The sequence below is a fragment of the Pistacia vera genome, unplaced genomic scaffold (genome assembly GCF_008641045.1).
Source record: "Pistacia vera cultivar Batoury unplaced genomic scaffold, PisVer_v2 Contig42, whole genome shotgun sequence".
Lineage (NCBI taxonomy): Eukaryota > Viridiplantae > Streptophyta > Magnoliopsida > Sapindales > Anacardiaceae > Pistacia > Pistacia vera.
This window is the reverse complement of record NW_022196246.1, coordinates 664,440-685,926: the sequence shown is the minus strand read 5'-3', so window position 1 is coordinate 685,926 and position 21,487 is coordinate 664,440. Positions and strand designations below refer to the sequence as shown.

The 21,487-nt window shown below is 33.8% G+C and overlaps 3 protein-coding genes across 3 annotated transcripts; all 3 read right to left on the bottom strand.

Moving 5' to 3' along the window:
- Nucleotides 1-1,415: 1,415 nt before the first annotated feature.
- LOC116142809 (ras-related protein RABA1f) lies at nt 1,416-3,179 on the bottom strand. Its single transcript, XM_031428217.1, has 2 exons — nt 2,767-3,179; nt 1,416-2,064 (listed from the first exon to the last, which is right to left on the bottom strand). The coding sequence occupies exons 1-2, from the start codon at nt 2,985-2,987 to the stop codon at nt 1,632-1,634; spliced, it is 654 nt and encodes a 217-aa protein (XP_031284077.1). The 5' UTR covers nt 2,988-3,179; the 3' UTR covers nt 1,416-1,631.
- Nucleotides 3,180-7,993: 4,814 nt separating this feature from the next.
- LOC116142808 (WUSCHEL-related homeobox 9-like) lies at nt 7,994-9,689 on the bottom strand. Its single transcript, XM_031428216.1, has 3 exons — nt 9,557-9,689; nt 8,643-9,407; nt 7,994-8,229 (listed from the first exon to the last, which is right to left on the bottom strand). The coding sequence occupies exons 1-3, from the start codon at nt 9,687-9,689 to the stop codon at nt 7,994-7,996; spliced, it is 1,134 nt and encodes a 377-aa protein (XP_031284076.1).
- A 9,922-nt stretch (nt 9,690-19,611) lies between these two features.
- LOC116142811 (rac-like GTP-binding protein RAC13) lies at nt 19,612-21,267 on the bottom strand. The gene is made up of 7 exons (XM_031428218.1): nt 20,966-21,267; nt 20,776-20,863; nt 20,581-20,690; nt 20,410-20,473; nt 20,228-20,292; nt 20,039-20,104; nt 19,612-19,912 (listed from the first exon to the last, which is right to left on the bottom strand). Exons 1-7 carry the CDS (start codon nt 21,062-21,064, stop codon nt 19,814-19,816), a joined length of 591 nt encoding a protein of 196 aa, XP_031284078.1. The 5' UTR covers nt 21,065-21,267; the 3' UTR covers nt 19,612-19,813.
- Nucleotides 21,268-21,487: the final 220 nt, after the last annotated feature.

Genomic DNA, 21,487 nt, shown 5'->3' with positions numbered 1-21,487 from the left:
TCTCTCTCTCTTCAAACTCTATGCTTCACAATGTTTCTTCGATGATGCTAAAGCTATGAAAATATAACCTCAATAAACTAGGGAATACCAATGATTTCGACTCAGAAATTCATGATGAAGGGACCATGAGGCGTTTAATTACAAACACAAATAAAGTCGTATTCTCTTTACAAAATGATGTGACCATAACCACCCACTTATGATTGGATGGATGGAGGGGGGTTGTAGGGTTGAAAGACTTGAGGGTCACAAGTTTAAGTTGTATTAAGTGGGTGGCTAACCAATTAGCTTACCTAAAAACAAATGGTGTGACCATTAATCTTTAAATCTTTAGTTTAGTTAAATGTAGATCCTTTATATTTGATGCATGACCCAATTCACTTATAATAAAGTAAAGTTAATGAAGGGATTGAGATTCCAAAGAGAAGGGTATCATTTACAAGATAGATCAGTTGAAACTGGAAAAAGGATTAAGCAAAATTAGTGAAAGACTGACAGTTACAAGTGACAAAGCAGTTTCTCCTTTACGGGGTTTTATATAAAGTTTGTATTAGTGAAGTAATTTACAAGCTATTCCGAGAAGTTGAGGCGTTGATAAACAATTTAAATACAGCATTTATAGCGGAGGAACACCTGGTACCTGGTACATACTACAGAGTATTTTCAAATCAAACTGAACTTCTGATAGTCTTTCTCCCTCTTAATGCCCCTAACTGACAACCCAAACAAAAGGCCATAAAACTAATTCACTGAATACAAAATATATAGAGAATCGGAAAATGATATATATTTCAATGACTGCAGATCAATTTTCGTGTCTTACTAAATTTTGCATATCAACTTCTGATGTTTGTATAAACAACAAACTTGATTGAAAAGAAGATCATGAAGACACGAAATGAAAACGACAAAGTAAATCTGATATGCTACAACACTTTAGGGTGAAATGATGGTTATACGATCCTGAAGTTTCAATTGTTCTTAACATAGCAAAAATAAACCACCTAGCGATTTGAACAGAACTTCCAGAGATTGGCAGAATACGTGTATCTCAATGCCCAAATGTCTGAAAATTATGGTGATCATGATTGACACATAATGATTTGTTTCCCTTCCAAATGTTATTGAATTTAACTATTAATGTCCTTTAAGACAAAGGTGCCTACCAGGAGTCCCAAATATTGACAAGGTGAGGAAAACTTTTGATTACTGAACATAGAAACTGTGCTGCCCCTGAGTTAAAAAGAGCATATCAACACTTTACTTATCATTTTCATGGTAGACGGAAATTTCGGTTCTGCATCATTGAAGCATCCTTCATAAATTTTCAACCCAAAACAGACAGTTTTTAAAAGCAAATTTAGAGCAGTTGGGAATTAGTATAATACACAAATGGGGGCAACAAAAGCAGGTAAAATATAGAATCAAAAAACATAAAGCAAAACCTCTAAATTTCTTTAAGATCCTAAGTCATTAGTTAAGATAGATAGGGCCAGGCTAGTATCTATATCACAAGTTCTACCTGTTAATATTTTGTTGATACATTTTCATGCAGTCAGGCAAACCTCTATGAAGATATGAACAAGCATAAGATGTCAAAGATTACTTTTCTTCAGACCTTTTCTCCATACTTAAGCAGAACAACATCCAGCTTTCTTCACGGCTGATACATCATCTTTAGTTCCAACATTGATTGTCTGTCCTTTGGGCAAAGCAGCCGGATCCTCTCCGATCTCAAGAGCCTTCTTGCTTACAATGCGATAGATCTGGGTCAGCACTTCTGTAAAGGAATTCTCAACATTCATGGACTCAAGGGCAGATGTCTCCATGAAAAAGGTGTTCTCTCTTTCTGCAAATGCAGTAGCATCTTCGGTAGATACCGCCCGAAGGTGTCGCAGATCTGCCTTGTTACCAACAAGCATGATCACAATGTTGGAATCTGTGTGATCCCGGAGCTCCTTAAGCCATCGTTCCACATTTTCAAATGTAACATGGCGTGTGACATCAAAGACTAGCAAAGCACCAACAGCCCCTCGATAGTATGCACTTGTGATTGCACGATACCTTTTGCAAAGAGAAAAAAAGAAAAGAAAAAAGAAAATGAACATTTTCAGTAGTATAATCCAAAGAGCCAGAAGTTTGAAGACTTATCAAGTAATTTTTATAAGATTGAAACAGAACAAGCATCCTAGTAAGAAACTGTGTTTCGGATTCTAAAGTAATAACATCATTCATACCAAGTACACTTGAAGCAATAAGAGATTTATATGAAGGGCAAATATAAAAATTTTAACTTCGGAAGTCAAAAACACAAGGAGGAGGGGGAAAGCTGGAGATAACCTTCAGGGTCTGAATAGTGTACTAAAAGAGTATCCTGGTATGGTCTGCCATAAAGCAGGGTTATCAACTCATTCAACAAAGATTTAATATTTAAAACCTGAAACAACAAGAATGGAGCAAATCTCTGCGTGCAAAAGGCTTGTTCATGAAGTGATGAATCTAAAATTAATCCCACGAATGAATTTGAATATTCTGGAACGTCAATTAAGGGAAGCCAATATTCTAAAGAGTTAAACTCAGAGATAATAATACAGTTCTAAATGTTTGATCTTCTCTTTGTTAATAAATACATTAAAACAAACAAAAACTAACAGCCCTTTCACCGTCATCTTCCATAAACGAATGAAACTAATAGATCCATTAAACAAAACCATACAATTATCAAAAACACAAAATCCCAGATCTATAAACAAATAAAAATTATACCTTTCTTGGCCGGCAGTATCCCAAATCTGGGCCTTGACGATCTTATCATCACAACGAATACTACGAGTAGCGAACTCGACCCCAATAGTGGACTTGGATTCGAGACTAAACTCGTTGCGTGTGAACCTAGACAAAAGGTTGGATTTGCCCACACCAGAGTCCCCAATCAGAACCACTTTAAACAAATAATCGTAGTCATCATCAGCTCTGTACGCACCCATTCGATGTTTTCGGATTTAAAAAAAGAAAAACAAATGAGAGATTTTTATTATTTCGTTCCACAAAACACATAAATGGGTGTTGGGATTTTTGTTCGTCGCTGGCTGTTTTAGTGTGTTTGTGTTTTTGGTAATATTTTCGAGTCCAAGCTGGCAACTCTAACTTTGTTGTTACAGAACCCAATTTCTGTTTTCAATTCATTGACACAACTTGTTCATAGTTAATTAATGGAGTAAACAATTTTACCCACCCAAGGTTTGGTCTAATGACATTTTACCACCCACCGTTACAATTTTAGCATCAGTTTTAACTGTAAAAGGACAGAATAGTAAATTAGAGACAATTGGAATTGTGTTGGGACTCTCATTCGAGGTTAATGTTTACAGAAAATGGGTTAAAGGATTATGCAATTCAAGAGGGCTTTGCATTAAGGAAGTTATCAATTCGAAAACTTTCTCGTTTGTGTTTGTTTCTCAGGAAAATTATTTACATTCCGTGTGTTGAATTGATAAAAACAAACGAAATTAGTGCAAGATGAGAATCAAATGTCGGAAAATATGCTTCGGGTTTTGCTTCAGCAATTGGTGGTGCGTTTCTTACTGTTTTGACTTCTATAATTGAGATTCAGCATTTTACTAGCTTTAGTGTTTGATATTTTTCACTTTAAAAAGTGCTAGCTTCAAATTGATTTTTGTGCTGCTGGCAAGCACTCTTGAATGCTGTAAAAAGTGGTGGTTTTAAAGCATTCTTGATTCTTTGTTTATTTGAAACGAATATGACACAAGATGACATTCCTAACGAATTTGAAAATATGCTTTGGGTTCAAGAATTGGTGGTACATTCCTAACAATGACCTCAGGAACTGAGGTTCGGCATTTTTCTAGCTTGTGTGTTTATTAAATTAACAGATTTTCCATCTTTATGAACAACAAGATTATCATTTTCAAACAAATGTATATAGCCTTTAGCAAAGGGTACAAAAGGGAGGCTTTTGTGAAACCCATAAGCCAAAACAAGAAGAAGGGAGAAGACAAAGAGAGAAGAACCCATTTGAGAAGTTGAAGACAAATAAAGAAGAAAAATAAGGAATAGAGAAAGAGAAAAAAGATTGCAGTGGGCGGTAAAAGAAGAAGAGAGAGGCAAGAGACGAAGAGAAGTAAAGAAAGAGGGAAGAGAGAAGAGAAGAAGAAGAAGAAGGTAAATGACATAATTATATTTTAACTATTTTTTAAAATTATCATTTTGTCCTTCTGCAGTTAAAATTAACGGACAAATTGTAACGGTGGATGGGAAAATATCATTATAAAACTTGGCAGGTGGGAAAGTGTCGTTAGGTGAAACCTTGGGTGGGAAAATGTTAACTCTTAATTAATGTATATAACAACTAGGTTAAGGAATTTAATCTAGATGTTTTTATTCTAATTTTAACAATTAACATTAAAAAGTAAGATTGTAATTCCATCATATTGTATTTGGTATGTGATTGTTTATGCTAAAATTCTAACTTAATATCTACATTATAATGTAATGTGAAACGCATGTGAACCAAAAAGGCAATGGATTTCTCATGAGTTAACGACTTTTTTCCACTCAAATAATAGTTTTATGACAATTTTCCACCCATAAACTTTTAAAATATTACTTTTCATCAAAAAAAAAAAATACATTTTCCGATTCGATGGCGAATGGAGGTGCAAATTCGGTCCATTATGTTAAGGTTTTTAAAGAGGGGAGGCCGATGAGTCTTTTGGTGGTTGAAAATTGAATTTTAGTGGTCGTAATTGGTTGGAATTTGATTTGGAAGGGGCGACTACGCAAACCATAATCGCTTTATTGTTGGCAATTGACAAGGTCGAGAGGAGTAAGGATTGGGGGGTTTTGGTTAGTGATGACGGGGAAGAGAATGATAGTGGTTTGGGATTGCAACGATGTCGGAATCAGCCAGAGATGGGTGGGGCATGTGGGAAAGTGTCATTTGGGTGGAAAAATGATAATTTAAAAGTCTATGGGTGTGAAAGGTAATTAAGCCATTATTTGGGTGGGAAAAAGTCGTTTACTCGGAATATCTTATTGGTCTACTTTAAATGGGATACGGGATATACTATTGACCATTGTATTTATCAATTGGTATAGCATTTTTGCACGCCATCTCTATCAAACAATTTGACATCTTCCAATTATTATGATGTAACACATGCAAGTGCCAGAATTCTAAATTGACCCAACTAGAATATAAAAATTGTGTTGAAATTAATTAAACTTATAAAAATGGTATTATTGAATCTCTTGATACTTATCCTTTTATGAGTTTATCATGGATTCGTAGGGAAAATATAGTCGTTTTATAGACCATTTAGTGTGACATTGTAAAATAATTTACCTTATATGAGTTAAAATAGCACATATTTCAAAGATCTTCGAAAGATTACAGAGATTCCAAAATCTTCAGACTAAATGACAACCAAAATACAAGAGGGAAGTGCAGAACGGGTCAGGGCCAAGTTAAGTTGACCCAAGCCCCTTTTACTAGCAAGGTTCAGCCCACTTTGTATACTTCAATTTGAAGAGTAGTATTATTAAATATCTCTTTCTAAACCTTATCATCTCCATTTTTTCGCCTGGTTAAGCATCCTTACATATAAATCCTGCATTTCTTCACAATCTATTTCACCTTCAATTTCATTCATAGTCTATCTCCACTACAATTTTTTATATGTAGTATCTTTATTCCAAACAACTTCAACTTCCATGAGAACTAAAAAAAATAAAGACTTTCCACAAAACAAATCAATCGGCAATGGATAAGTGTTAAAATAAATATTTTCTCCTCTTTTTTTGTTTTTGTTTTTCCTGTTGTTTGACTTACAAGTTTAATCAAGAGTTAAACTGAATTTCTTAAAGCAAACCTAAGATAAGAACGGTTAATTGGAGTATCCATTGTTGTTTTATTCTATTGTTTAATTCCATCTTCCGTCCCTTTAAAAAAAAAAAAAAAAAAAGTAAAATATCAAATTCCAAACTATTTTTCAGAAAGAAAAAAAATAAAGGTTTAAGAAATTTTTAAGATATGGGGTGTTCTAAAAGAACAAATGTCCACTCGCTTCGGATATCATTTCTACAGTTATTTCTTCAACATTGGTTATTCTCCACTCACTTCGGATATCGAAACACCTGTAAGCTGTAACATCATGAAAAGGAGAGAGAGAGAAATGACAATGGTTTTGAATGGAGTCGTGGCCGTCATGATTAACATACGTGACAGTTCATATAACACACAGTGGCTTAGAGTGAGCGACATGGAGAGGAAGTTTGCAGAACTGATATATCTAAATCGCTTAGTCAAATCCAAGTGTATAGTCTTAATACTGTTCTCACCATTTTGCACGTAAAAAATCTTCACCAATCAACCAAACTTGACCAAGAGAACTACCACTCTTTTAGTCTTTACCATCTGTGTTCAAAGATCGAAATTACAACAGTTCAATGTTCCTCAAAAACATTAATACCATTTCGTTCATGGTCAGATCTTGAATTTATTGTAGAAATGGATCAAATTAATGAAACCTTCCGGAAACTGCAATGAGAAAAAACAGACAGTTTCCATTATATATAGTCTTATTTGGGAATAAAGCCCATACTAATTAAAGGCAAAACCCTAGATCTTTGAATGTATGTAAGTTGATTGGGTCACAATTTTTTTTTTTTTTTTTTTTCTAAGGGTGTTGTTCATGAGTGATAGTTTAACTTATTTTTCTATCTCTGTGTTGAAAAATGAAATAGTATTTTTATTTATCCAACAAATGTTTAATGATTATATGATCTTGATTTTTTTTTTTAATGATATTTCTCACACAAAAACACAATTGAATGTCTAGCTTATGTATTACTTATTGAGATTATAGGAATATTAGGTAAAGGGTGTTCTAGGGTATTTCTAGCAATAATGAACTCTTTAGTTGAGGGATCTATATAGTCACTTAAATATTTTCAAATATTTCTATGAGAGGTCAATCCATCCATCAACTGTACTATTATTGTATGTAAAAGTTTTTCGGTATAAAATACAAAAAAAAAAATTTAAATTGCAGCTTCTCTAGGGACAAACCGATATTGGGTATTTTGGGTGTGTATATGAAGAGTATTCCAAATGAAAACTTGATGATTATACATATACAAGGGCGAAAGAAATTACCATAACAGTATTGGGCAAGAATCAAGCTGTTTAGATATCCTAAACCGGGCATGGCTGCTTCAGCTAAATTCCAAGTAGAAGTTGAAGAAAAAAATGCTTAAAATCAGCTTGGCTTACTTCAAATAGAAGCAAAGATTGAAGAAGAGGCAGAATTTATGAGAATGATATCACCTGAGTTGGATCATATGAGTTCACATTAAACCGTACGTAAACAGTCATTACATCAATCGGACACATGTGTGCATGTGATGCAATTAAAAACCTTTGGATTATTGTGCAATCAATTATCGAGATTTTGTTGCCATCGCGATTATGCAAAAGTGCTAGAACATAGAAGCATTTTATATTTGCTTTAAAAAGAAAAAAGGATATTACATTCGTCCGAAAGTACTTTTCAAAATATCCAACACCCATAACATAAGAGTCATTAAACTGAAAGCCTAAAAGTCTTAAGGCAAACCCTAGAAGATAAGAGAGAGAAGATGAAACTAAGACTCTAAGCACACCACCCATAGCTAGTCTCTTCCGCTTCCACACTTCTAAATCTGAAACCAAGAAAAACATTAACAATCTTATTTAGTAACCAAAACCTTGACAGTTCACACACAGTAAATTATAATAACGACATGAGCATAAATTGCTGTGTAAATTGAAAATCAGTTAATGGCTAAGAATTTACAATATCAAAGCTGTATAAATATATATAATTTTCAAAAGTTTTGACCCCTAAATAACAATGTTTCTAGTTCTAAACAATTCTTTGACAACCATTAATAATAGTGGAGAAAATGGGACAATATATAAATTAGAGAGGGCTTAAGTTCGCACCAGATAGTAAAATGCGCCATGATGGAGGGACTGCAGTGTGACACCCCACTCGTTGGTGAGAACAGGCTGACCAGAGGAGTTAAGCAAGACAGCGTCTTCACCAAAAGCCTCACGCACATTGAAGGGTCCCATGGACACTTCAAAAGCCACATCGTTGATGAACACCGTTGATCTTGCCGTTGCAGCACCGGCTGGGGCCACTGGACTAGCTGATTCTTCAAGACCTGCCAACACAGAATAATTTCTCCGTTTTGTGTATGTAAATTATTTACAAGAGCAAAGCAATAGTCAATCCATGCACACGTCCATCTAGACACTGATCGCAGAATATTGTGGGCCTATAAAGACAAACTCTCTTTCATAAATTTCCATATATGACAATTTTATATACGAGTGCTCTCGTACCAAAAAAATTGATACATCAACATCAATCACGTCTATGAATTCTTAGCGACCCTACTCGACGGGTATACTGCTCGTGGTAGATTATGTAAAATGCAAGGTCAAACATATTAAAAGATTTGGCCTTTACTTTGGAACATTTAAAACTTATAATTACATACATTTGAGGTGTATCATGTATGAATGTGATAAAATGTGAAAATCAAGAAGTTTGAGTGAAGGAAAAAGCTCATACCTTGAATTTGGTTGATGGTAGATGGAACAGTAGCAGTAGCGGTGGTGTCAGGAAGAGGAGAGGGAGCAATACTTAGAGTACTAGGAAGAGTGGTCATAGAGTAATTGAGATGTTGTTGGATCTTCATTGTCTCTTCTTGCTCTTTCTTTGCAGTTCCATGGTTCATTATCTCACTAAGCAAAAGACTAGTGCAAGGCCCAAGTTGTGGACGGTGAACCTGAACCACATTTGAAAGCTCAGGGAAGCCAAACCCTTGTGTTAAACTTGTTCCTTCAACAGTCTGTTGATTTGGAAAGAAAAAGGGTTCGGTCAAGAACTCGTTATGAGCTCGAAAATAGGTCTGGTTCACTGATCCAGTTGAAGAAGCACTGGACACATCGACACCATTTGGAGAGCTCAAAGAGAGAGTCTTACTAGACCCTTTTGGAGAGGATTTCTCAGAAGAAGACGATGAAGAAGAAGGAGCTATAATATTAGAGGCAACGGAGGTGATTTGAGGATTTTGATTGGTTTGTTGGGATTGTTTTGAATTTTGGAGGTGGCGAAGCTTGTGTTTGCTTCTTGACTTTCTATTTTGGAACCAGTAAAATACATTGGCGTCGCCTACTTGCCCATACTCTTGTAATTGAGCTCTGATTCTTCTTATCTCGTCCCTTGGAGGGTTAACCATGCCAGAGTTGAAGATCGCTTCCAATATGCGGATCTGCTCAGGTTTTGGGTTCCATCTTGGCTTTGGCTCTGGACTACGTTCTTCACATCCAGGAACTGTTCAAAAGAAACTTAAAAGATGAATTATAACCAATTATCAGAAGACATAATTTACAAGAAATATTTTTTGAGACTAGCCCTTTTGTATGGGTTCGAAAAGAGCTGAAATGATATTTACAGTAATATTTACAATGCTGTGTAATTACCTGTAGTGTAAGGTGGTCGGTGGCAACCATTTGAGATGAGATTTGGGTTGATATCATGCTGCCATTGGTGAGGGTGAGTGTTGCAGGGCTTGGACTTGAACATACTAGGCCAGTTTCTGTTTGATGAAGCCATGATGATGACGGTGATCGATGATGATAGAAGCCAAAAATCTAAGGTGAATATCACAGTAACCAACCAAACAAATGACCCCTTTTGTTGCTCTAGTTTTTGATACTGAATCCTTTATGCAGACATGTCATCTCTTCTTATAGCCTCCTCAGCTACCCTGTATACATTTTATTTTAATCAATAAATTATCAGTACTTCCCAACTTCCTATGAAAATAAAATTAAATCAATTATATATATATATATTAAGAGGCAAACTTAATTAATTTATGCATATAAAATACAGAAAACCTACAACAGGAATCGCCTGTCGAAAGATAAACAAGGAAACGAAATAAATAAAAAGGGAAGATGGAAAGTACTCTCCCATCCCTTCCTTACAGTTTTGCATTAAAACTGAAATACTTCAGCTCTACTCAAAGTACAAGCTAATTCCCCCGGACGAGAAGCAAAGAAAGCAAGGAAAAGAATACATGCTGGAGCTTAAATAGAATCTTCATCAGAGTTGACAGAGCTCTTAATGAAAAGAGAAGTGAATAGTTTTGTGACACCAAAGTGTGGACAGGGAGAGAGAGAGAGAGAGAGAAAGAGATTGGGTGTTATAATGTTTATGTAGCTTTAGAGAAATGGGTTGTTCTGATCAGTTTGTCTCTTTCCATTTCGTCATAGCTAATTTCTTTTTCCAGTTTTCAATGGAGAGGATTCTCTTCCTCAATTTGGTTTGCTTGCAGTGTATTAATGGAATGATGAATGGGGTAGATATAAGTGTGGGATTATTCTAATGGAAAAGGTTGTTGCAGAAATAAATAGGGGGCGAGGTCTGTTTGAAAGTCAAGAAGGGCTTATAGGATTTGATTGGAAAGCGGTGGTGGGATAGTAATTGCAACTACTGGATTATTTTGGGCAAAGTAAGGTGGGTTTTGAATTGACTCGAGGGCCTTTATTTATTACATTCATTTCAACTTATTTTCCAAAAATTTCATTTACTACATACTTATCTTATCTAGCTACGTTTCTTCCAAGTTACATAACTCTAACCTAACTAAAGAGATGCACATTAAACCAACAAATTTATATCAACAGAATATAAGTAATTAAAATTAGCTTTCAAAATGCTTTCACGCAACTCAAATATTGGATGTATAACTTGACGAAGCATACTATAAAATGCATGTAAAATTTTAATTAAGCCTAAAAATTGACTCTATCGTGAAGCCATCTTACAATTAATACCTTTATATATGTAAGATAAGGTTCTCAAACTGTCGCATAATATAAAAAAAAAAAATCATTTCTTAGCCCATTCTCCGAAGTGAACTCGTTTTTCCATTTCTTTTATTAAGTTTTATCCATGTTAAAGAGTTTGGCAGAGGTCATAATAATCAATTGACATTCACTTATCTGGATTTGGCAAATAAAACTTGACGTTCATAACATAAAAACCAAAGGAGACCAAAGGACCTGGCCTTACAGATCAAAAACCAAAAACCAAAAGGAGAGATGTGAACGTAAAAAGAGAATACCAAATTAATAAGACTTTAGTTTTACTGTTTCGCGCATGATGTCAATTAATTACTTTCCATGAACTTAATGGCAACCATATGATATGACAAAAACGTAATTGACTTAGTAGTGATTTGGTGAGATACATTGCTTTTTGCAATCCTTAATTCTATCTGCGATTTGCATTAATTTGTTGATTCAAATTCAATCCGTGAAGCACTGATTTCTTAATTACTGCTGATTTGCTCACGGATCGTCTATGAGATCTGCACATTATAACTTCATCTACACCACGCTTCAGAATATACTTGAAGTAGTTTATAATGTATAAGTGTTTGACGCTTTCGTCCTAATTGAACCAACAACTCTTCCCGTACGTCTTCCTATTAACTGGTGCTGCTGGAATGAATTAAATTGTGCGAACCCTAACTTTAATTGATTACTACAGCTAGGGCTCACTCTAGTTGTCATAGCATCTTGTAAATTTCGCCAAAAAACGATTGTACAAATTCATTGCGCTCGTAAAAAATTTTGTGAGCAAGTATGATAGAAGATCTTAATTGAATACATCACACATGGGTTCTATACATGAAAAGTCAAGCTAGTAGGAGAATCGGTTGAGTTGAGGTTATGAATGCAATGATGGGTATCAGGAAAAACTTCTTCTAACTGTCCTTTGATAGTTTGATTTCTACATTGCTCTAAACCTTGTTTTAAGTTCCATTCACACTACTTCTTTGGACCTTTAAAAAGTAGTTATTGTTTTTGTTTAGTCTTCCATAAATAACACATGCCTAGCTATATATGGTAGAGATTTATACACCTAAATAGAGAGCTAATGTAATGAATTTTATTCATCTAAATATTAAAAAAAAACTATTACAAATTTAAAAATAATCTAAAATACCTCATAAATAATGAGGAAAAAACGAACTACCTTAAAAACAAGGAAATCAAAGTAGACGTGAGAGCCTATATTAATGAGCTTCGCTGCCACATTATTTATTTATTTTTTTTGGTGACTGAGGGTGTTCAAGTTAGCTTGCACGCATCTCAACTAATTTTTTAGGGTTTTGAGGTTGATGACCGGATAAATTCCTTCAGTGACCACTTCTATTAGTGTTTGTGAGGACTCGAATTCAGAAATCCATGCTAAACTCTTTTGTTCTTTTATCATTAGATCACCCAATGGTGATTAGCCGCCGCATTATAAAAATTAAGCATAGTGACAAGAAAAATATATACACAAAAACTGCAATTTGCAATTTAGCCAAAGATTACAAATTTTGCGGTGAATGCTATCATAAGTTGAATTCAACAGACAAGAAATTGAGGTCACTTAATCACTTTCAATCTATATAAAAGAATAACCCTTTTTGCAATGCAAGATAAATAGCTAAAAATAATTGTCCTCATCTAAACAAAGAAAGCAGAACGAAACCCAAACTATTTGCAAAACGGTATGTATTAGTTTTATAACCTAATGGAAAGAAAAAGTATGCCATATAACCTCAATGCAAGATCTTTAAAATGATTTTTTTATATGGTAGAATTTTTATTTATGAGTCTTATAATTCATTATGTATCCATCATGTTGTAGGGTAGGATCTCTGTACATGTCCGTTTCATCATGAAACTCATCATATACGAAGGAAACATAGAAAGATCGTTTGATTGACCAATCCTTTTGGGCAGCTGGAACATTAATATTGGCATGAGAGCAATAAATGAAGGGTGTTATAGGGTAACTTTTTATGAGATGATCTAACGTAACACATACATAATAACTTTCTGTTGCTTATAGCTTATAATTGAAGAAAATTTCGTAAAGAATGAATTTGAAATTAAATGGAAGCTGCAAATAAAGTCAGAGAAATAGGGAAACTTGTTTGGTGTTTGGTTTGGCAAAGAGACAGTACAGTTTGAATTCACTATTGGGTTGGGGGGAAAGATGACTGAAGCAACTGAGACCAAGAGATACCAAAGCAAATACAAATTAGCAAGTCTATCTCATTTCCCCATGCAAGAAGAGCAAAGGAAAGAAATATAAGAGTTAGAAGAAAAGGAGTAAATGTTTGGTCTAAGTGGTGTCGGTACCATTCCGACATGCGAACCTCAAACGAAACTCGAGTGCGTGACATCTCATCTCTCCCTCAATTATTCAAATCCCCTTCTTTATGACCCTCAATCTGAAGGTTTCAGTCTTGCAGATTGTTGTTAGTATAATAATATAATATAATGCCACAGTAAACGACTTTTTTCCACTCAAGGTTTGCCGATAATTTTTCACCTAAAATCTTTTAAAATATCACTTTCAAATCTAAAGTTTATATTATATTAGTATTTAAAATATATTTCACTTTCTCAATTGATGTTTAAAAAAATTATTAGGAGCCAGAATAAGAGAGATTGATTGAATATTTATTATCATAATTAACTAAAAATCAACTAAAAACATAAAACTTTAATTTTATGATAATTGACAGTCAACGAGAAGTTAAGTATCGAACTAGAAAGAGTTTTATAGAGAAAAGATTAAAAATTAAAATGGTGGTAATGAGAAAAATTTTTATCATTAAAACCGATTTGAATTAATTTTGGATATTAAGAGAATATAAATTTTAAGCGAAAAAATTAAAAAAGTGATATTTTAAAATTGATAGGGTGAAAATATGTGATTAAGGCGAACCTTGCGTGGGAAAAAGTCCTTTATAATGCTAACTTAATTAAGCTACATATATATTCATTTTTCATTAGTTTATTTGTTGAAGGGCAGATGTAATTAAATTCTGACACAAGAAACATGGGACCATGGCTGATCTTTTCTATAAACCAAATGCTCAGTCTCAGAGTTTTCTCTCTCTATTTCTTTCTTTCTTTTTCAATTTATTTTCTCGGGTGAAATGGAAGAGACAGACAGGACGTGAGCAGAAAAAGTGCGGAATACGATCCCATCAAAAGTCTTGTGAACTGAAGTGGACTTGTGGTAATGTACTTGTTAGTAAAGTGTTTTGGCTTTCTGCAAACGTGTGTACGCTTGTTAATTATGGCGAACTCAGTGAGGCCATACCTTACCTTCATCTTTCTATAACTCTATCTCAATATCTCTCCACCACTTTAAAGTTAAAGAGATCTCTGCTCTTCTGATCTGATGGATCTTCTGTTCCTCTGTGTAGACGTACTAATAATATTTATTAACCCTTTTACTATTTTCGTGTCAAATTCCCTATCTTAATCATCTTTTCTTTTCCGTTCCTACCAATTTGTCTGGAACAATTTCGATATGTATATTAACTCTCTACAAACACCACTATAACTCTACGCTTTATCATACTTCCCTTTAACCATTCTCTTTTTTTTTCTTCCTATCCAGTAATCTATTACTGTATTAATAATTAACATATCACTACGGTTCATCTAGCACATACCAATTCAATTTTAACTTCAATGGGTGCCCGATAGCTCCCGCAATGTTATGTTTCTTCATACATTTTTATCAGGATTCTTTAGCACCAGCTTAATTCTTAGCTTAAGAACGTATAAAATGATAAAAAAAAAAAAATTTAAAAAGACATAAAAAAAAAAATTTAAAAACAACCAAAAAAAAAAGAAAACAAAAAAAAAAAAAAAAAAAAAAAAAAAAAAAAAAAAAAAAAAAAAAAAAATAAATAAAAGTAATTTAACTTGATTCATCCAATTAACAGGTTACGTCCATCAAAATTAATATTATTATAATACTATCTCACATCTTTCGTTACAATAAATATAATTTACTCTATCATACTTATATAAGAGAAAAATAAGTTTATATACTAGATTTAAAGTGTAAAACATAATATTACAATGATCTCGTTTTCCTAAACCCAAACCCAATTAGGAATTAATGACCCCCGAATATGTTTGTGTGACTTTTTATTGTTGAAGTGGTTGACAACCTCCAATAAATATTAACTAATTAAACTGATTAGGAAACTTACCTTCAACCAATGTACTGATATACATAATATTCAACTATATATATATGTGCGTGTGTGTGTGTGTGTGAGTGTGTGTGTCAAAAAAACATGAACTAATGTACATATATAACTAGATATTGTTGACTATTTTCAGAACCAGTATGGCGAATTAATTACCTCCGGTTACTAATATTGAATTTCTATGCTTTTTGTGGTGTTTAGTAACTAGGGATGATTATATATATAGAATCAAACAATTTATTTCTTTAATTTATTATGGTTAAAAGCCCTCCATATCTAACAAACCCAAAAGAAAAGTAAGGGAAAAAAAAAAAACACCTTAATTCTATTTTTTTGATGACCGCTTGACCAAGATGTTCGAACCAGCTTACGTGCACCTAAACTAATCCCTCGAGACTCTGAAACTGTCGTCTGGTAAGAACTTCAGGTACCACCCTTATTAGCAATCAATGAAGAACTCAAACTCAAAACCATTTAAATAATACATTCAATAGTCTTTATCGAAACATTTGATCATTTAGAGATTGGTTAAAAAACCTTAATTACTGTAGGCATAATATTATTATGAAATCCTTGTGTCCGTTATTGAATTAATATTATCGTTGACCATGTTTAGTCTCACTCTTAAATTGCCCTATCTCACTGGTTCTATATAAAACAAAGCTAGAATTTTGTAGAAACTTTTTTTTTTCTCCTGTGTTCTCTAGTAGATTACGCATGACATCACTGAACAGCATTTCGGTGTACTGTCTCTAGCTACCAACACCATTCAGACATTGTTCCAGTTGTAAAAGAAAAACTCTTAACAAAGTTCTTATTTATTGATTTATTTTTGAAAGAATTGAACTAGCGTTGCACATGATCTCAATAAATGTTGGTAATTACCTAAGCAAACATGAAATAAGTATGTGTGTGTGTCTTGAGCTTGAAATGCGCTAAACAGCAGTCACTAAATGCAAACGTGCATGTAGTAAATACGCAACATGCGAAGATTAAATGCATGAATTTGGGGGCCACATGCAAACCTTAATAAAATATTGCCATTTTTTATTCAAGTTTTGAAACACCAAAACGTATTTAGATTTATATCTTTTGTTTTGGCACAGAAAAAAATAGAGAGAAGCTTTAGAATTTGAAGGTTTGTTTGGTTTTTTTTATGGCATCCATTTGAAGCTACATGGATTCTGCATTTGTGAAACTGAAAGCTATCAATTGATTTCAACAACGTCTGGGATCGATAATCCTAATCCTATGATTGAATTTTACGTTGTTGGAAAATCTATATACATCTCATTGGTGTTGATCCACTCTTCAAACACCTATATGTATACATCATTATTAACTTCTCTCTCTCTCTCTCTCTTTCAAATGCTTCTTAGTATCAATGCGGCAATGACTAAATGTTAATTTTGATTAAAAAGAGAAGTTTCACTATGTATTGCATGATGCATATTGTATATGGTAAACTCCTACATTTATATTGTCACCGCTAATGTCCCTTTTCCAGTAGTGAACACATCCTGTTGAAGGTTTTTTTTTTTGTTTTTTTGTTTTTTGGTTTTTTTGTTTTTTATGATTGAAGGTGTTCGTGCCAATTTACGCATACATCGACTAATTTCTCGAGACCTTGAAGTTAATGATCAGATAAACCCTCTAATGGTCACCCCTATTAGCAACTGAGAGGAATAGAACTCAAGACCTCTTGAGTAATATACCCAAGAGTCCCTATCGCTCTATTCGGTCACTCAGGGTGCTTTATTGAAGGGTATTTGGTTCTAAGTAAAAAAGTCTATAATCAAATAAAGTCAAAACAATATCTTGTGCTACAGGCAGCAGTGATAAACCTTCAATATGATATATATAAAACCAGATAACTTGTGGAAAAACTTCCTTTCAAATAATTTTACAAACTATTTGTTGGTCAGTGATGTATATTCACTCTTGAAACTTGAAAGTGTGAAAACGACTAAATAATTTTGGGTACATCACTTACTGAAGATAGACTGAACTTTTAATTTGATCGATTTCCACTCCCTACTCTGCAATAGATCATAAAAGAAAGTACTAATTAATCTATGTTTTAATTTAATCCGCGAATCACGGATACATCCTCATGGGAAATTGTAGGCTACATAAGTTGAAAAAGGCATTAGTCAAACTTCCTTCCTTCAAATTACAGATTAGTTAATTTTGCATTGACCAACAAATTAATTAACTACACATTTATAAATTTATATTATTCTAAGAGAAAACTTTGCTCGAACGACTAGATATTGTATTGGGATACTAAAGCAAAGTTGAAAACTGGGAATGTCAAATGCCAAGATGCTTAGCCTATTAATTAGAAGAAATGTATGTTTGGTCCTTAAAATTATTATTATTAGAGTAAACCACATATTCCCACTTGAGGTTTAGCAAAATCTCAAGTTAAAATCATTGGTTGCATTTATTATAGATTCCCACCCTTAAACAAAAATCATTAGTGGCTGTTGGAGGTAGTGAAAAACAATCGACAAGTGAAGATATGAGTTTTGTAGAAGAGATTGTAGGGAGTCTAACAGTGGTCTTGGAAGTGATTTTGAACCTCGAAATCAGTCCAAAAAAACTAAAAACCGTCAATTTGGACATTACTAATGTGAGCAGTTTTTTGCTAATATGAGTCAGTCTTATTCCAAAGAAAGCTTCGATGCACTTTAGCGTGCTAACATGCATTGTGCTATAGTGAAAAATTGAGAATTGATTAAAATAATGAAAATGACGTTACTTTAAGGATGCCAATCTAGAATAAATACAACCAGAAGTATCAATTTGGGATTTCACTAAAACTTAGGTGAGAATATATTGTTTTCTCTTATTAGAAATTATTATTATTAGAAGATTCACATATATTCCCAGTGATTGCCACAGAATCTTGAAGGGGGGAACAAAAAGAGGGTTCTTATTTCACATTGTCGTTAGATTTGAGATTAAAGGAGTGGAAGGCGCAATTAAGAAAAGGATTACTATAAATAGGTCGATAATTCTGAAAAGCTGCTCGAGGAAATGGCTCCAGTGTTCAAGGTTATATACTTTGTATTTGTACATGAACTTCAAAGCATGCTACTCCTTGAATAAACAAAAACATATAAATAAATAAAAAAAAAAAAAGTCAGTTGTAACGGCCTTCAAGAACTATGACTTTTTGTTATTGACTAATTAGTGTGCATTGGTTAAAGAAACAATGGAAAAAAACCATCTATTGCATGCTCTGGCTGTTTGACAATTTGGGGGCAAATTAAAGTACTGTGATTGGTTTTCTGATCGTTGAACAAGGAATCCAAACAACTGTTGGGGTCAACATTTTTGAACTTGTAATTGAGGTTGGTCATAGGCACAATAATTCCGCTTATTATGGCCCATTAAGCTGAATTTAGGTAGGCCCAACTATTAATCAATGGGATGACCCATTGGAATGACACAGCTTTAACTGGTGGAGGGACATTATCTAGCAGTCCCACTCTAGAGTTATTCATATCAGTTTATGCATACCTCAATTAATTCACAACCATCGTGGTTTATAGGTAAATCATGAACAAATATATTACCTTTATGCTCAACAGGGGAATCCAACCTGAAACTGTGAGTTAAACCATTTGTAGCCCCCTTGATTTGCTATTATCGTTAGGTTACCTATGGATGGGTCGATGGCACTTTGGACGATAATTCTGAAAGTAATTAGTATTTTGAATTTTGAAGTTATATAATGCTGCTTTGTTTAAAATAATCAGGATTTCGGGTCAGCTTGGTGCAAAGACCAACAGATCTTTTACCCCTTTTTGTTGATATAATTGAAATCCAAAGAGCACAACCGATTTTAAACTCCATATCTAAAATTAACAAAGAGGTAGCTTTATACTGAGTTTTTTTTTATGTTCCTTACTCTTATGTTTAGAAAGGTTTACAAGTTTTATTAGGTTTAAATAACACTAATCTTCAGGGAGGTTTAGACTTCAGAATGCTCTTAACTGTGCCTAGGCGAAGTTCAGAATATGCATGTTTTTTATATGCAGATGTGAATTTGTACGTTCTTTATATTGTATGTTTCATTTCTTGAAGATGATCTTTAATATTCTATCTGTACTTGAAATGGTATTTTTTTTTTTTTTATTTTATGACCCAGGGTGTTCGAATCAATTTACGTGTACCTTAACTAATTACTCAGGACGTTGGAACTATTAACCGGATAAGAGATCTAATGGCTACCCTTATTAGCAACTGAAGAGGGACTTGAATTCTAAGAAACTCAAAACCTCTTAAGTAATATACCTTAGAGTTCCTATCGAACCACTCGACCACCCAGAGATAATTAGAAAATGAAATTAATGCAGCTGTTGGGAAATTAAATCAATGAAATGGAATATAACCATACACAGAGAGAATGCCAAATTGGTATCAGTAATTGCACACAAAGATAAAATGAAATATACTGCAAATACTAAAATTCATTTAGCAGCATATATAACAAAATCTAACGATCTCGGCGTGAAGGAGATCTTCCATGGCTTCAAATAGTATTTATGAGAAATATAACCCAAAAAAAAAAAAATGTGATATACAATCCAATTGTGAAACAATTTGAAAGGAAGGCAATTCGACAGTATTTAAAATCTTAAAGGAAAGAACACGTCCGCTGCTTGCGGGGCTTTTTCTTTGGCTTTGGGGGCCGCAAAGCAACCTTTATTGCAGCATCAAACACAGCCTTCACATTCTGCAATACCACAACAACAGTAATACAGATTACGCAACAAAAAATTCTCTTATGAAAACTCATATAAAGATTTATTGTGCGAATTTTGGGAACAGAGAAGCTAGATGAAGTTTTGGGTTTGGATACCTGCTGAGTTTTGGAACTGCATTCTATGTAAGTGGCAGCGCCAATCATCTTCTTCAATTCCTCTCCCTGTTCAATCGTCTCGCCATTAAGCAATTAAAACATTATATTAACGTAACCCTATTCACATTTGGTAATTATACTATTTAATTACTTGGATTTGTGCATCTTAAATGCAGGGATAATATGTACCTGAGCTGTTGTTATAGGCGCTGATCCTGGATGATCGCTCAAGTACTGCTTGTCGTCGCGTAAATCTACACTTTAAGATATGTTAATTAAGTGTTCCAGTTATAATTAGGCAAAAGTTGATTTGTTAATGTTGATTCAGACTAAATTATATGGTTTGTGGATGAAAATTAACAAATGGTTACCTAGTTTTGTCCCTACAAGCACAATGGGTACGTTGGGAGCGTAATGCCTTAGCTCAGGAATCCACTGTCAGCCATCAACAATGATACATGTCCAAGGAAGATAAATTGGGGAAAATTGAATATATTGAATTAAAAAAGAAAAAAAATTATGGAAAAAGAAGAAACAAGGACCTTCTTATGGATGTTTTCATAACTGGCCTTGCTGACGAGAGAAAAGGCCAACAAAAACACATCAGCTCCTCTATAACTCAGAGGCCTCAGCCTGTTGTAATCCTCTTGTCCTGTGATTAAAATCAAACACCCATATTAACAAAATCATCCGACATTAATTAATGAAAACATATATATAGTTTTAAAGTTAATCACCTGCAGTGTCCCATAGGCCGAGATTGACTGTACTACCATCCACCACGACGTTGGCACTGAAGTTATCAAACACAGTTGGAACATAATCCTGTAAACCAGAAAGAAAAAATGAAAAAAGAAAAGAGAACTCCTTTGATTATGATGATTGATAATAATCAGGATCATCATACAATTAAAGAGAAAATCATACCGTTGGAAAGGTATTGCTAGTGTAGGAAATGAGCATACATGTCTTCCCTACAGCTCCATCCCCTACAGTCACACACTTGATAAATCTTGCTGTACTCATATTAATTCTTCTTCTTCAGCAAAAGAAGATGATAATTAAGGAAGAAGAAGAGCATGAAAGAAATGAAATGACAAGGTAGGTTTTAAGAAAGTTAGCTATAGGTATCAACAACTGCCACTTGAGCTATAACTCTATATCAAAAATAGAATGATTGAGCTATGTGTTTTCTTTTCTTTAGGTGCAAGGCCAAAGGAAGAATTGGGAAACAAAGTAGGTTTGGTGCTGGTGTTAGTTGGTTTAAGTGTTGGGGAAGGGAGGAAGTGAATGATGAAATTTTAAATAGTAAACGACTTTTTCCCACCCAAGGTTTGCCTTAATAACACTTTCCCATCCAAAAGTTTCAAAATATTAATTTACTACACAAAGTTTATATTTCGACCAATCATCGGCCGATTCTAACATCGTTATGACCCCATATCACCA